Genomic DNA, 16,772 nt, shown 5'->3' on the forward strand with positions numbered 1-16,772 from the left:
ATCACATTTTTGATGAAAAAACTGATGGCCTTGGCCCAACTTAGCTTGTAATACGTGATCACCATAACTAGGTGTGCAAATGAATCTTTCTTTCGCAGCAGTCAGTTTAAAACTGAGTTTTCAATTCAAATAAGCATTCTGTGTCACACTACACAAGGGGCCTAACCAACCTGTCCTGCAGTGCCACGAGTACCGAAAGTATCAGCAATAACACTCAGCAGCAATGCTAGTTGAAACTGAAACAGTCCGTTCTTAGAGAATCCTCAGGGCACCACTGTCAAATCACCAACTGTGCTCTCAAACACGTGTACGCACTCGGAGTGACTGGACCATTACGTCATGATGTGGCTCCTCCCCCGCGATACCGTTTACGAGCTAGGACATTACGTCATAGCTTAACTCCTCCCCCGCGTCCACGTTTTGACAGGCTTGGCATATTATGCAACCGTCTGGCTCCGCCCGCGACTCGCCAGCCTCTCAGCGCAGCGCGGCGTAGCGCGGCGCAGCAAACACGGAGCGCCGCGGGGCACAAGGCTCTTAAACATGGCTGCCGCTGCGACCGACGGCGCTGAGCACGGCTCCTCCGCCCAGGCGAACGAACGAAGCGAGGCACCGCTGGAAGAAGAGACCGAGGAGGAGAGGCCGGGAGGCCCGACGAGCCCCCCGGCGGAGCCTGGGCAGGGCGAGGCGAAGATGGAGGATCGACATGATGATAAGGATGAGGAGGATGAGGAGAAGGAGGGCGCGAAAGACGGAGCGCCGGAAAGGGATGCGCAGCCTCGCGTCGGTCCCCCCGATCATGATCATGATCATGCGACAGAGGCGACAGTAGGAAACGCCGCCGGAGCAGCAGGAGAACTGGACGAGGAAGAGGAGGAGGAGCAGGAAGAGGAGGACGAGGAAGAAGATGTGGAGGAGGAGGATGCGGACTGCGAGCTCCCCGGAGCCGAAGAGAGCCCCGAGCAGCAGAGCCCGGCCAGCAGCAGCAGCAGCGCCGGAGACCCCGCGGACGGGCCGGAGAAGGAGCCGGAGCCCGAGCCGGAGCCCGGGAAGCGGAAGGAGCCGAAGCCGGAACAAAGAGACGTCGACGGCGAGTCTTCCGAGTCCAGCGACTGCGGGAAGGATTCTGGCGGAGGCGGGGCCGCGGAGCGCGGTGGCGCCGCGGGCAGCGAGCACGAGCACGAGCACGGCGACAAGAGGCGCTCGAGCGTGGAGATGTCGTCGTCGTCCTCGGACGGGGAACCCCTGAGCCGCATGGACTCGGAGGACAGGTCGGTCACGGTGCGCGGCTGTCCGCGGCCCTCCGCGGCCGGTGGGGGCGGACACGCCGAGTGAGAGCGGAGCCCAGCGGTGGCCTTCGCTTCGGCTTCGTCGCTTCGAGCAGCGCTGAGAGTAACAGTCGCGAGTCGCGTTATCACTCTCTCTCACTCACTCACTCACCGTAGCGCCGGGTGCGGTTACTTGCAGCGCTTTACTCGCATTTAAGTTAACTGGCCAGGCATTTTGGTGTCAGTGACAGTGGCACTCGAGTCGCGCACGGAGCCGGGGGTCCAGTGGGATTCGAACCTTCTTCGGCTTCGCCCCTCGTCGAGTGCCGTCCTACCGGCTAGGGCCGCTGCTCTAACCACCCCGCCCCCTAACAGTGCGCCCCACGTGGTGCGGACCCGCACCCTGGCCTGCCTGCGCAAAACCCCCCGGGAGCTGTCACTGCTGCGATTAGTGCCTGGCTGCGGTCACACTGTTTCTTTCCTAGTGACTAGTTCGCGCGTGTCCGCTGTGTCCGCTGTGTCCGATGTGTCCGATGTGTCCGATGTGTCCGCGCTCAGTCCTCGGCTCCTCGTTTAGGACGTGATCGTGATTGACCGAGTGAAACACACCGTGACCGTGTTGTACCGCGCTGCGATACGGTACTTATGATCAGCTGTCAAAAGGAGGTGCGACTAAGTTCGTATCGTGACGCTCAGTGGGAATCGAAACGTAAATTATGGGCGTCATCTGAACTTAGGCCGTGGGTTCGAACGCCCTTGTCACCCCCTTGATCGGGGTCATTGCGGGTCACTTTTCTCCAAGGAGTCCCGCTACGTTAATGTCCGGACTGACATGATTTATTCATTTACCTGCCACTTTTCTCTAAAGCCACTTGTTAATGTTTATCTATCTGCAGTTATTTACCCCTTTTATACAGCTGGGTAATTTGGGGTCAGTACCTTGCTCAAGGGTACTACAAGGGGATCTGAACCTGCAACCTTGGGTCCAAAAACAGTCTCTGTAACCACTACAGTACCGGCTCCCCCAACACTTACCCCAGATTCCTAAATAAGAACATCCTGCTGTGAAAATGGGTAAATCAGTGTAAAGTTGATGATTGTCCAATATAATTCATCTTGGATAGAGGCCCCATCTGAATATGGGGCAGCAGGTGGCGAAGCGGTTTGAGCCACTTCCTTTAGGTTCGTGGGTTGCTGGTTCGGATCCCTCCTCCTGCTGTAGTGCGCCTCATCGGTAAAAAATTACCCAGGTGTATAAATGGGTAAGTAAGTATACCTTAACATTGTGTGTTGCTTTGGAGAAAAGCATCAGGTAAATGAATGTAATAGCAGCGTAAACGTGAACATAAACAAAATAAACGCCTAAATGAACCGTTTTAGCAGTTGTGCTGAAAAGGAGGGAAAAAATTTCATCCCCATTATACATTTACATTTACATTGGAATAGTAGTGTAATATTAGTTTGAGCACGAGGATGCGATGGTGCGGTGGGTTTGACCGGGTCCTGCTCTCCGGTGGGTCTGGGGTTCGAGTCCCGCTTGGGGTGCCTTGCGACAGACTGGCGTCCCGTCCTGGGTGCGTCCCCTCCCCCACCAGCCTTACGCCCTGAGTTGCCGGGTTAGGCTCCGGTTCCCCGCGACCCCGTATGGGATGAGCAGTTCAGAAAGCGTGTGTGTGTAGTTTGAGCACAAATTTTAAATATCGCTATGATAATATTAATGTTTACTGTCACTAGTAATACTTGAAATAGTGCCGTTACTGTCCTCATCCAAGTTGATCGCTCACAGCTTCGCGATTGGTACCGGGTCCCAGCGTACATTTACACTTATTCATTTAGCAGATGCTTTTCTGCAAAGCGATGTACATCCCATAGAAATAGAGAAATAGAATAGAGGATAGAGAAATAGAAATCAATAAGCCGAAGGGCGCAGGTTCTTCTTTAACAGCAGCATTTACCACGGTGGCCTTTGTTGTAGTCCACGGCACGCTGCGTTTCCAGCTGTGTCTCGGTGGTCGCGGTTGGACTTCCCGACCGGGACAGAGTCGCCCGATGGCAGCGTGAGGACCGCGCCAAAGACGCAGGATGGGTTTGAAACCCCCAGGCAACACAGATATGCACCGGTTCATTGTCACGGCTCTGCACGTGTATGTGTGTGTGTGTGTGTGTGTGTGTGTGTGTGTGTGTGTGTGTTCTGGGGCGATTTTGGGCCAGGGCCCACGACAGCGTGAAAATGCGAGTGCGAGAGTCGGTTTTGTAGACGGGTTCAGTTCCGCAGGCTTCCCCTGCCGGCAGTTCACACACAGGGCACCGCGATGACTCCCTCGTGCGGGGCTCTTTTAGAGGAGAGCAGTCGATAAAACCCCTTCGGCGATTCGTCTGAACCGTAGACGTCCGTTGACTCTCGGTGGTTAACGCTGCAGGTGAAATGTTGCGTGCGCGCGCACAAACACACACGCCAGTGGTGTTCTGACAAACTGCTGCTGTTGCAGGGGTGACTTTGAGGGAGCTGCTGACAGCCTGGGCTGCATGTGATTATTTCTTTTTCCTTTTCTGAAAATAAATGTGCCACAGGTAGATGGATGTGTTTATTCATCTGGTTCTTTAATCTTTTTTTTTCCCCACACACATGCAGGCTGATCTCTGCTTATAACGGACACAATTTACGACAATCCAGCCTCGTGACGCCCCCCCCGACCAATTCCTACTGTTTTCGTACCCTGCACACGCCGCCACAGGGCACCTCATTTCTTATTATTCTCATAGTGCGTCGAATTGCGTTATTTCCAGAAATGTCGCTTTATTTATAGGACGCTTTATGATCCCATTCCAGTGACTTCAGTTACAGTGTCTAGAAAGTTCTGGGGGTGCAGAAAAGAAAAAGCAATAAGAGCTGAGATTTAGGAATGAAAGTGTAAATAATAGTACTGTATTTATAATATTCTATATTAGTGTTATGATGAGTATGGGGTGCGGTGGCGCGGTGGGTTTGACCGGGTCCTGCTCTCCGGTGGGACTGGGGGTCGCGTCCCGCTTGGGGTGCCTTGCGACGGACTGGCGTCCCGTCCTGGGTGTGCCCCCTCCCCTTCCGGCCTTGTGCCCTGTGTTGTCGAGTTAGGGGCTCCGGCTCGCCGCAACCCCACTTGGGACGAGCGGTTTCAGTCTGTGTGTGTGTGTTATGATGTGAAATCAGTGGAAAAATGTAACAAATCCCTGTTGTACAGTAGCATTCATGTGCCAAGTGTCCTTATGTATCCTCGCTGTTTATATAATACGGTATTGGGGGCCTGGTGACTTAACGGTGCACTTACGATAAGGTCGTTGGAATGGAACCCCGTCGTGGGTCTGGACCACCAGTCACCCGTATGTCACCGATTCTGGGACTTTGCGTTGTGGCCGCGCGGAATGACAGGATGCCTGTGGGATGCCGTGAAGGCGCAGCGCCACGGTATTCGCGGCACTGTTTCGGCGGTGCCAAAAATGCGCTGAAAACCGTCACGGTTGGGCCTGAAACTGACCCCCCCACCACATGTGGAAACACCCTTGACGGCACCTGCTGCTCTAACCGACATTGTGATCCCCGAGGTTTCGCCACCTGCGTCGCGCGTCCAGCTTACAGCAGAAACGCAACAGACGGCGTACGTCCGCAGGGTTCCGGTTACGTGCGTGTCGTCGTGCGAGGCCCGAGGTCCCTGTTCAGCCTCGCGTCGTCCCAGAAACACAACGGCGGCGATGCTCGGTCTCTTCTCTTTTCGCTGCCGCACCGAACTCGCTTAGAAATAATGCGTAAGGGTTTGCTGTGTTTTTTTTTTCTCGAAGGGCCAGCGGGTGGCGTAGTGGTTAGGGCTGCTGCAGGTAAGATTGAGTACAGTACTTAATACTGTACAGTATTCTTTAATGAGTAATGAGTCCTCACCCTCCCCTCGCTAGCAATTCTAAATATGAAGTAACTAAGAGAATGAAAAATGAAAAGATTTATAAAGGGGCAACAATGGCTGCTGGGCACACAATCGCGGAGCGAGTCGATAAGAAATGTGGCGGTCGTGCGGCAGGTGCGGCGGTCGGCGTTACACGTTACAACAGAACATTGGGACTCGATACAGTGAGGTTGATTGGACCACCTGTCAGTAGAGATGTGGACCGGGTTACACTGGTTCACGGGTAGATGAATTACGATCAGGCTCAGAAACCCCACAGCCACAGATTGCTGGTGTGTTTATTAAACTAGAGTGTGTGTGTGTGTGTGTGTGTGTGTGTACTGTATATGGCTTCTCTTATAGAATTTGGCCCTGCCTCAATACTGATGTGGTTCAGCGTTGTGTGAATGTATTGACCGCTGACTGACCGCTGGGGGGGGCTTGGATCGAGGACGCTTTCGAGCAAGAGCACGTCGGTGTTTCCGCAGGTCGCTTCCAGGGCGCGTTTCTGTTTTAGCCGTTTCTGCCACACGCAAGTGAGGCTTTGAAGGCTGTGGGGAAGCACGCTGGGGGGGGGGGTGGAGCCGAGCGCCGCTTTCCCTGCCCGATCGTCGCGATCGACTGAGTCATAACCGCACGCGCTTGAAAGTGCACCGTGATTGGGCCGCGCGCGGCATCGGCCGCTTGTTCGTCTCCCGCCGTCTTTCGCTTCTGGGGGCGGGTTTTGTTTTTCGCGGCTCCAATCACATTGGTGTGCCTTTCTTTCTCAAAAAAAAAAAAAATGAAATCTTTCCTCCCCCGTCTCTCTCTCTCTCTCTCTCTCTCTCTCTCTCTCTCTCTGCTCTTTGAGGGATGAGCGTTCCAGTCCTGCTCGCACGAGGCTCCTGAAATCGCATCCTTCAAGTCCACGATGTCCCTCCTTTACCTTCAGTCGTCGAGCTGATGCTTTTCTCCAAAGTGACTTTCAGCATCGTTACCGACAGTTATTGACCGTCTGCACAGCTGGGTAACTTTACCAGAACAATTTAGGGTTGGTACCCTACGTGCGCGGTAACAAAAGGGGTCTGAGAACTTGACTGGGGGATCTCCTTTTGCACACCTCAGCTTGTGAACCGAAGGAGGGAAACGATTCCAGTTGACCCGATAACTGCCATTACCCCGCGGTGGTGCGGCGCCGCGGGAAAACGGTGCGGCTCGGAGAGGAGTTTCTCCGATAAGGAAGTCAATAGAAACCGGGCGCGGTCGACGCGGGGGTCTCGACGTCGGCTCTGCGGCTCGCTCTGGAGCGCGTGCGGCACGTCGGGGCTCGGAAGTGCGAGACGGCAGGAAGAAGCGTCGCTGTGGTTTGCGGCGCGAGGCTGTGCCGCGAGGTACTTTCCTGAGGGCCGGACCGAGGCCGCGACGGCATCCCGTGCTAGGTCCGTAACCTGAGGGCTGCGGTCGCGTCCCGCCGGGGGACGAAAACGAGCCGATCGGAAGTCGGCTGGAAGCGGAGGGGCGTCTGCGGCGGCTCCTGACCCAGACTGCGTTGAGACCACCTGAGCTTCGAGCGACAAAATGAGATCGGCTGGATGGGGGGTGTGGCTGCAAGTGAGTAATGTGCAGCATCCTGGCTCAGAGCCCCAGCATACAGGGAACGCGAGGTGCGGTAGCGTTCGGAGGTTGGAGGGGAAGCTCTCGTACGACTCGTACCGTTCGCAGAGCTGCAGATGGACTCGGTTCTATTGGTCTAATGGTCGTAGTCTTGCCTTCCCAGAAGTCCCATCTTCGGTGTGCATCTGCGCCGTCATCGCACTCCTAAGGCTGAGGCGTCGGGTGTGGCACCGCAGGTCTCTCCCGGAAGAAAGGCTGCGCGAGACCGCGACCCCTGTGACCGACGTACCGCTGCTGCCCGGTGCTTTCGGACTGAGGGTTTGCGACCTTACTTGGGGGCGGTCTCTTCTGCGGTATGCTAATAAGACGGGGCGGTGCCATGATGTTATTGCTATGACAACGAAGATGGGTTTGGGGAGAAAGTCTCTGGGGTAAAGCGCTAAGGTCAACCGCTCTGCTGCGGTCAATGTCCAGTTCCCCGCGGGACAGGGAGGATGGGTTTCTTCCCAGTGCCAGGCAGGACGTCCTCTGGGGACACGCCGGGCTCGCAGGCTCGGGGTGTGCAACGGTTGTGCTTTCGCAGAGATCCCTCTCACTCCCCTGTCCTCCTGCTCTTCCTCGACTGCAGCATCAGCAGCACCCTCATGGACATGGAGAGCACCGCGTCCAGCGGACGTTCCACACCAGCCATGATGAACGGACAGGGCAGCGCCACGCCCTCGTCGGCCAAGGGCGTCGCCTACACTTGCTGCTGGGACCAGTGTCTCATCCACTTCGCCTCCAGCCCTGACCTGGCGGAACACATCCGTGGGACGCACGTGGACGGCCAGCGCGGGGGGGTCAGTTTGCTCCTCCCTGTCCTCTCTTGCCGCCGGAATGTCCGGCCGGAGCTCGTCCGAGACCAGTTTGGGTAAAAGCGCGGTACACCTGTCCCTGGCCTGACGCCTGGCTTTGTTCCTCGTAATTAGGAGTTCGCTTTACCGTCAATTATGTGGGAAACGTGATCGGATCGCAGGCATAACGGCAGTCCAAGTTAAAAAGTAACCAGAATAGTGTGTGTTATTTGTAGCAGTGATGCTCTCATAAAATACAGTGATGCAATGATATAGTGATGCTGTGATATAATAGTGATGTAATATTACAATAGTCCAGTGATACAGTGAGACAATAATACAATGATATAATAATGCGGTGATACTGATACAATAATACAGGCTGACATTTTTCATAATTTCTGTGGGGAAAAAATAATTGAAAACTGGGGCTATGAATTGTTTGTGGACTGACGGCGTTGCCTTCAAACCGTGACTCTAAACACGGTATTTGCGGTGGTGTAAGGAAATTCGTGTTTATGTGGTATAAATAACTGATATGTACAGGTTTATACAGTTTATTTTTAAAAGTTACTGTTGAGTTTGATGATTTAGTGGCGGGGGGTGCAGTGGGTTGAACCGGATCCTGCTCTCCGGTGGGTCTGGGGTTCGAGTCCCGCTTGGGGTGCCTTGCGATGGACTGGCGCCCCGTCCTGGGTGTGTCCCCTCCCCCTTCAACCTTGCGCCCTATATTGCCGGGTTAGGCTCCGGTTCCCCGCGACCCCGTATGAGACAAGCAGTTCAGACTCTGTGTGTGTGAGTGAGAGAGATTTAATTGCAAGTTCAGTTTACCATAATCGATACTCTGGTTGGTCGAAACTGACGGCGCAGAATGAAAGATAGCCGGTAGTGTAGTGGTTAGAGCTACTGCCTTTGGACCCAAAGATCGCAGGTTCATGCCTCCCCCCCCAGCTGTACTACCCTTGAGCAAGGTACTTCCCCTAAAAATTGCTCCAGTAAAAATTTCCCAGCTGTATAAATGGGAAATTAATTGTAACCTGAATAAATGTAAATGCAAGTCATTGAATAAATGGCCTGGATGCAAAATTACCATATTACTGTGTAAGGGGGGGGGGGGTGACACATTTTTGGAATAATTAGCCTGTTTAAAAAATGGGGTATTTTTCCATTAGCAGTTTTTACATCATACAGATCCCTGTTATATGAAGCGGGGATGTACTGCTCTTTATTACTGTTAGTATTATTACCCCCCCGGCGCTCCGTTTCCCGGCCGCAGTGACAGCTCTCCGTTCTGCCTCCCGGCGCAGGTGTTTGTGTGCCTCTGGAAGGGCTGTAAGGTGTACAACACCCCGTCGACCAGTCACAGCTGGCTCCAGAGACACATGCTGACGCACAGCGGGGACAAGCCCTTCAAGGTGGGAGGAGCCTCCCGTCCAACCCCGTTCCCCGCCCCCCCCCCCGCGTGCCGCTCCCTCGCCTCTGACCTCGCGCCCTCTGCTTCCTTCGGCAGTGCGTGGTGGGCGGCTGCAATGCCAGCTTCGCCTCCCAGGGGGGGCTGGCGCGCCACGTGCCCACCCACTTCAGCCAGCAGAACTCGTCCAAGGTGTCGAGCCAGGCCAAGGTGAAGGAGGAGTCGCCGTCCAAGGCGGGCGTCAACAAGAGGAGGAAGCTGAGGAACAAGCGTCGCCGCTCCCTGCGTACGTAGCCGCCGCCGCCGCCGCCGCGACCGACCTCCACCCAGCAGGTGGCGACATTCAGCACGACCGTAATTGGGGCCACTGTTTTGAAATTTTCTCACTAGAAAACGTTCAGATTTGTGAGAAATGAGCCAAAATCGCACCGGCATCTTACCGTTTTGGCTGATTTTGTTTTAAGGAAGCGCTGGGGGTAAAACTCAAGAAACGTCACGCTAATTAAATTATAATTAAAAAAAAAAAAAGAAAAAACTACCAACTGCACATTGCTCCTTCCCTCCCCATGATGGACGACGGTGGGAAGAAGCAACGTAGAGCTGGTAGTTTAACGGTCAGGAGGATCTAAGTCCGACATAAAAAGCAAAACATGAATAAAATTGACCGATTAAAAGTTAAAAACATTTATTTCTAAATGCATAATAATACCACACGCAGAAAGGTGTCCGAGTTCTCGATGACAGTGAATGACTTCTGTTTTTACAGGCTGTGCATCGTATCGCTCGAAAGAATGTGATTGAGAAGCTTGTGAACAATGAATGACTGAGTTCCTGCGCATTCGAGAATCTTTCACACCTGTGAACTTCATTATTGTGTTTATTATTGTTGATGATGATAATATTCTTTTTGCGTTTGAAAATTGGACAGGTGCACTCTTGGACTGGACCGGTCAAACGTAGAATGTCCCTTTCCTGCAGACGACCGGACGCTCGCTTGTTGTCGAGTCCTCAAGGGCTTCTGAAAGCCTACATGCGTGCCAAAGTCAAATATTCATCACGGGCCTCTTCCTCTGCCTCCCCCCACCCCCGTGTAGCACGGCCTCACGATTTCTTTGACGCCCAGACGATGGACGCCATCCGACATAGAGCCATCTGCCTCAACTTGGCGACGCACATCGAGAGCCTGGGCAACGGTCACAGCGTGGTCTTCCACAGCACGGTAAGGCTGCTTTCCCGGGACGCGGTGCTCGGCAGGGGTCCGGATGCCACGCGTCCATCATAACCTGTACTCGTCAGAGGACTGTCCTGTGCTGTTCTAGTGAGGGCGAAGAAAGACGTTATTTTTCTTGAATGGAGGTCTCAAGTAAACCTTTTTCCTAAAATTCGTTCTTTCATTTTAAATTTATTTTTTTTTTTTTCCGCCTCACTGGTTAAAACACACACACACTAGATGAAACCGCTTGTCTAAAACGGGCTCGCAGGGAGCCGGAGCCTAACCCAGCAATACAGGGCATAAGACCGGAGGGGGAAGGGACACACCCAGGATGGGACACCAGTCCGTCGCAAGGTACCCCAAGTGGGACTCGAACCCCAGACCCACCGGAGAGCAGGACCCGGTCCAACCTGCTGCGCCGCCACCGTGCCCCCTGGTTAACATCTTCCCTTAGTAATCGACCACTTCGTCTGCATTCAGTGACTGCGACAATCCGTCTCTGGTGGGTCGCAGTGCACCCTGGGAAATGCTGCAGATTTCTGTCTCGGTGGCATCGATAGCACGGAGGTCAGAACCGTCGCCTCGTTCGTCAGGGTCTTATGATGGATCCTGCAGTTTCCGTAGTGCTCCAGTAGGGGGCAGTATAGCCCCTGTAGTCCGCTGCCTTGTACCACAATCCGTGGTGTGGACTGCAGTGTCGTGACTCCGTGTGTGTTTCTCCGAAGCGCTGTGGACACGACCTGAAGGTCAAAAACACGCCCGTGAAGGATGTAGTGTTTTACACGAGGTGCTGTGGTGGAATCCTAAAAATACCAGGCTATGTTCTTGAGGAACCGGAAGTTCTGAGGAGCATTCAACTGGCGCACTTATGTGACCGATTTATTTTTTTTCCTCCTGCTAAAGCCAAACGGTGTTTTCCACGCAGGGACTTAACTGAGCGCTGCCATGTGTTTTGACCCCACAACCTACTGGCGCAGAATCACAGAGGTCACATCACAACATGTCAGCATCAAACCCTTCTGCTCTGTCCCCCTCCCAGGTAATAGCGAGGCGAAAGGAGGATTCTGGGAAGGTCAAGGTCCTCCTTCACTGGACTCCAGAAGACATGTGAGTACTGCTCGCTCGCATTCGTCACGTCGGAGGGTGCGAAGGGACCGTGTATCCCACCCCCGCAAATGTGGGCAGTGTTAACCTGCCGTTAGTCGCCTGAAGTCCTCTGGCCGCACGCACGGGGCAGGTGAGTCGGTGATGATGTCGTCCGTTAACCTGGAGCTGTCGGCGGACGGCGGGTGTGGCTCGAGCTCCGTGTGGGGAAACGTGACCCCACGCACGCTGTACGGACCGGAAAGATGTTGGAGTTACCAGCGTGGCCGATGCTGCAGATGTTTGTGGTTCATGGGTTCTTGGGAGAGTCCAGCCCAGTCAATCCCTGGTCGTTCCTGTGTAGCTGCAAAGCATTTGGGCCAGCAGTACCGCGTCATGGGGAAGGCCTGGTCTGTACTTAGTATCCCTTGACCGCTGTGTGACCGCTGTGGTTAAACGTGTAGCTGCAGGGAGATTTTAGGGGAAGCTGTTCTGTCAAACGTCCAGCTTTGGGGTCATCGTGTGGTCTTGTCCCTGTGGTTCACTGTGTTTGTCGCCATCTCAATGTGACCGCGCTGCGGTCGAGATCCAGCGACACGCACTCTGGAATCGTGTACCCACCGCTCTTTATTAGCGGTTTCTTGTGGCTCCGTAACGGACTCTGACGGCAGGTAGGGAACTGCCGCCCCGGCCCTGACCGCGCTCCCCTTGAACGTTCACTTCGGCCTTTGCGCGTTCCTTGCTCTCAGTTCGCCGCTCGAGCCGTTTCCCTCCCGGGTCCGACCGCTTACCGCACCTGTTACGCTGCCGGCGAGGTGTGCGTTCTCATGCTGTTGGCAAAGAAACAAATATGGTGCAACCACCTTCTGCCTGATGGGGGCGCCCTGGGGATCCCAACTACTGTCCCCATGACACTGGGAAGAAGCGTGTGCTGGATTGCTATGCGACGCATGTCCACACACACACGCGCACACACACACACGTCTTCCTCTCATTGTCTCTTGTTAGTGTTGTTCATTATGGCGCTCGGGACCTGAGAACCACGCTGACCTCCAGCTTGTCTCTCTTGTGTTTACGCCCCGCCCGCCCTGCCGTTCAGATTGCCGGACGCCTGGGTGAACGAGGCCGAACGACCGCAGCTCAAGACCAAGGTGGTTCACCTGTCGCAGCTCCCTCACGACACAGCCATGCTGCTGGATCCCAATATATACCGGTGAGTGTCACCTGTAACTCGACCGTGTTCGCGGAGGGGGTCAGGACGGGAGGACTTGGAACGGCAAAGGGAGTCGACCGCGTGCCGTGTCCAGCGGGGCTCCCGCCGCGCTGCGGTCTTCCTGCTCTTTCCCAGCACGCACGCAGACACAGCTATATCCGCTGATGCTCTCTGTTATCCCTCCTCAGAACCCTGCCCCAGAAGCGGCTGAAGCGGAGGTAAGACCCAGGTCCTGGTCCGGTGGACTCGCCGCACTGCCCTACCTCTAGGTCTGCCCCCCACCCCCCTCTCCTGGTCACGCGTGTTGTGTCCGGCACACGACACGGACGGCGCCCCGAGGCCCCAACCGCTCGGTGTGTGAGGGGAAAACCTCATCCTTTTTAAACGTGTTCATCTCACCTCCCCGACCCCCCCCCCCCCCCCCCTCCAGCTGTCCGACACCAAATGACACTGCACATAAAAACATTTACAAACAAACAAACAAACATATGGATGTGAACATGAGTGTTTTTACTGGTGTGAACTGCGGTTGTACTGTGGTTACCTATGTGTTCTGCTCTAAAATGTTTCTCACCAGCTTCACAAGAATTTTCTAGATTTTTAAGGTTTTTTTTTTTTTTTTTTTTTTTAAAGAACTTTTTCCACCTATGATGCTGAACAGTATCTCTGGAACTCTTGTCTTTTGACCAAAATGGGATAAAACATCCTGTTAGTGTCCCTCCCTCTGCATCCTGTGAGGTTTCTCTCAGGGTCCAGCTCCTGTGCAGCAAGAAAAGACTTTTTTTTTTTTTTTTTTTTTTTTTCTTCTTTCCTTCCCCCTTTTATTTCATTTAAATTTTTTTATTTTTTATTTTTTTTTTTTTTTTTTTAAAATATGAAGTTTTCCAGTTTTTTTTTTTTTTTACTGGATTGCCGATCTTAACAGGAAACTAAAGTCGCCCTCTGCTTTTAGGGTGTTTTTCTAGACTCTGGAGCTCCGCTTCGTGCCCCAAGTTGTTGCCTGCTGCGGTTCCCGGAGTCGAGGAACGGACCGAACCCCGAAACGGTTGAGACGACCGAACTTTTGCTCTCCTCCTCTTTCTTACTCTCACCGGAACTACACCACAGTTGTCGGCGGTACTTTGTCTCCCTTCGGTTTTCGGAAGCTGTGGAAGAATAGAGAACAGCGTTTAGGGTCGTTTCCTTCTATTTTTTTTGTACCATAACTACTGCTGGATGGAGAGCTGAAATTGCCCCCGATACGACCGGGTACGACGTTTTGGTCTCGGGGAGCAGACAGTAGTGCCTGTAAATATTTCTGCAAATGTGTAATATATTTTTATACCAAGGAACTGTACTGTGTTGTAGATTGGACCTTATCTTCCTGCTGCGTTTAGATGAGTGAAAAAAAAGTTACTGTATATAGAGGGTAAAAAATGGTGGTAAAACATCGCTAGATGTCCTGGAGAAGCTGTCGATGTGAATGTTGTCGTCGGACGCCCTGCCCTTTAGAGCTCAGGAGGGCCGTGAAGAAGCGTGATTGGCTCTGCAACGGCAGAAAAAGAGCAGTAATTGTGGTAAAAGTGTAACGAAAGTAATAAAACCTCCTTTTTTGCCACTTCCCTCTCTGTGTGACTTTGGAAAACTCTGTGGGGCTCTGGGATGACTGCGGCGTGCGGGTCGTGCGGAGCTCGGGTTCCGGAATCGGCCGATCCCGTCCGTTTCCCGCCTCTTGCTGCGGTTACGGGGCTTCGTGTCGTCGTTTCGAAACGGAGCGCGGCTCGGGGGTCTCCGGAGAGACGGTCGCGGGCGTGGCTCTCGGGTCAAAGGTCGGCCCGGCACGCGACGCGGACGGCGTTCCGTTGGCGGAAAGCGAGTCCGTGCCGTGTCGTTTTTGTTTGCGCGCCGGACTTGATGCGCTGCGGTGACATCGCCCTTAGCGTCCATATGTCATCGTCCTCCGGAGTGTCCACTTCCTGCTCTCCTTAATCCTCTGGGATGTTCTGCTTATCTAGAGCCCACATGTGCACTCTATTACATTATTTAAACGTGATGCGAGCGAACAGTTACCGCTTTTTTTTGTTGATTAAATTCACGGAAAAAATTGTCACAAACCGGCACCGAAAGAACAATCGGCTCCTTTCCCTTATCAAGCGGTTGCTCCACCTTCAGCTGTAACGACCGCAACTAAACGCCTCCTGTAATTCAATGAGTCCTTCGCATCCCTGCGGACGACTCGTATCGGAACCGCTTTAATTGAGAAACGCTGCAGGTTTTTGCGCGCGAACGGCACTTTTCGGGTCCTGTTGGGTTTAGATCTCAACTTTGAGTGGACGTTAAGCGCAGCTCTTCCGGAACCTGCGGAAGTTCTCGGTGCGCCGAGTTGACTGGACCCGGGAGCGTCGGCATGCGCGCGTCGGTCCTTTCGTGTCACGTAGGGTCGTTGGACGAATGCCGGACCGTGTCGCGAATCGCGGAGAGCCGAATGCCCGTTGCTTCACGTCTTTACGATAAGTCGCGCCGCGCGTGCTTCGTTCGCCACGAAGTTACCGCATCGGCTTCGTTTTGCCTATCGGAAGTAAAATCGAATGCGGAAACGTCGACGACCCCACGTGCGCCTAACCCTCATCCGTGGTTCTGTGGAGCGGGAGGACGGAGGAAAGCGAACGGGCCGCGCTTTGACATCTTGGCGACGCGAGATGCGCGAGAGCCCCAGCGATCGATGGCGACCGCACGTGCGAGATGGGAAAACGGAAGGGCGTTCGCCTGCGGGGGAGCAGCGCTGCCGTCGTTCTCAGGGATCGACCCAATAATAGCGTCCGTTCCCCGAGTCGGGAAAGGGCCGCGTTCTCTGGAGAGCGCCGGAAGCCACCGCGCAAGGCGGAGCGCGGGATCCGTGATATTCTGAGCTGTTGCAATCCCGCAAGTCCCCGGGGCGGCCCGACTCCGGACTGTGAGAACTGCTCTCGTCACTTAACTGCAATCTGCTTATCGCTTATTCATCAAGGTGTTTTTTTTTTTTTGTACGCTTTGCAAAACTGGCTTCCGCTCCACGCTCTCAGTCTAATGGGCTCCTTCTCATTTGGCTTCTCCACAGCCCGCTGGCAGGGGGCGAAAGCACTGATATTTTCCGTTGTGTGCCCCCCCCCGATCCGCCCCAAGCGCACCATGTGTGGTCTCCAGCTCCACGTTCCCCAGCCTGATCTGCGAGGCATTCTGGTAGCGTACGTGAACAGCCACTATCGCAGATCCACCCGAAGGAGCCACAGAAGGTCCCACAACATGCTTTGAATATGTATGAACTCCAAGGAGACCTTGACCCCTCCTTCCCCAACCACGTTCTCCCGCACTCGTTTTCATGTCGCGCTCGCTGGGAGACCAGAAGCTGGACATGCTGGCGATGCCCCCACCCAGGAATGCTCTCCAGAAACCGGACTCTGAGATCTTCAGCGCTGACCTGTGTTCTCGCTTCGTCGGGTGTCTCGACGGGGTTCCGCTTCCCTCCCAGACCTCTGGGCGCAGCCTGTCGGACGCCTCGGCGCTCGGCGTCGTGCGCGTCGCGTTATGTTTCGGGTGGCGGTTCTCTTCCGGAACGTCTGAACGTTGGTGCCGAAGGCTTCCTGGGTTTGGACCAAACCGTCTCATTTCGCTTCCGAGGAGAGCAGTTGTTCACTCGGAAATGTTTACCGCACTAACTTGCTGGGGGAATCGTTTCAATGGCCCAAAAAAAAAAAAAAAAACCCACTATTGCTGGATATTTTGAACCAACGTGTAGCACTGGGCGGGTGCGGTGGCGCAGTGGGTTGGACCGGGTCCTGCTCTCCGGTGGGTCTGGGGTTCGAGTCCCGCTTGGGGTGCCTTGCGATGGACTGGCATCCCATCCTGGGTGTCTCTCCAGCCCCTCGCCCTCTGTTGCCGGGTTAGGGTTAGGCTCCGGCTCCCTGCGACCCCGTAGGGCACAAGCGGTTTCAGATGGTGTGTAGCATTGAGATATTGCGATGGGTCGAGTTGCGGTGTTACATTAAGTCACAACGGGTGCTTCGCTGGTCACACGTCTGGGGGCGAGGGTGCGCCAGAATATGGAGGAGCAAAATGTTGAGCCTAAGATAGAAAAATAAATTGTAATCTTGGAAGAAAATGATAAACTTTGCTTAATAGTTTTATTTGTAAAATGAAGATCTGCCACCCTCGTGTATTACTTATCCCCGCTGACGCATCGCTGCCGCGTCTCTTTGAAATGTTGACTTTTGGAGGTAATATTCCTA

General features: G+C 54.1%; 1 protein-coding gene across 2 annotated transcripts; it reads left to right on the forward strand.

Annotated features, from left to right (window-relative positions):
* The first annotated feature begins 407 nt into the window (after positions 1-407).
* Positions 408-14,125, forward strand: LOC108931663 (zinc finger protein AEBP2-like). 2 transcript variants are annotated; one of them, XR_003797399.1, is made up of 9 exons: positions 408-1,271; positions 7,404-7,614; positions 8,916-9,023; positions 9,119-9,305; positions 10,114-10,238; positions 11,272-11,339; positions 12,415-12,528; positions 12,717-12,881; positions 13,481-14,125. XR_003797399.1 is itself a non-coding variant. In XM_029249651.1 (9 exons), exons 1-9 carry the CDS (start codon positions 544-546, stop codon positions 13,491-13,493), a joined length of 1,584 nt encoding a protein of 527 aa, XP_029105484.1. In that variant the 5' UTR covers positions 408-543; the 3' UTR covers positions 13,494-14,125. The 2 variants fall into 2 exon arrangements, 1 of the variants encoding a protein (XP_029105484.1); XM_029249651.1 differs by having other exon boundaries at positions 12,717-12,746.
* The last annotated feature ends 2,647 nt before the right edge of the window (positions 14,126-16,772 follow it).

This window comes from Scleropages formosus, chromosome 2 (assembly GCF_900964775.1).
Source record: "Scleropages formosus chromosome 2, fSclFor1.1, whole genome shotgun sequence".
NCBI classification, from domain to species: Eukaryota; Metazoa; Chordata; class Actinopteri; order Osteoglossiformes; family Osteoglossidae; genus Scleropages; species Scleropages formosus.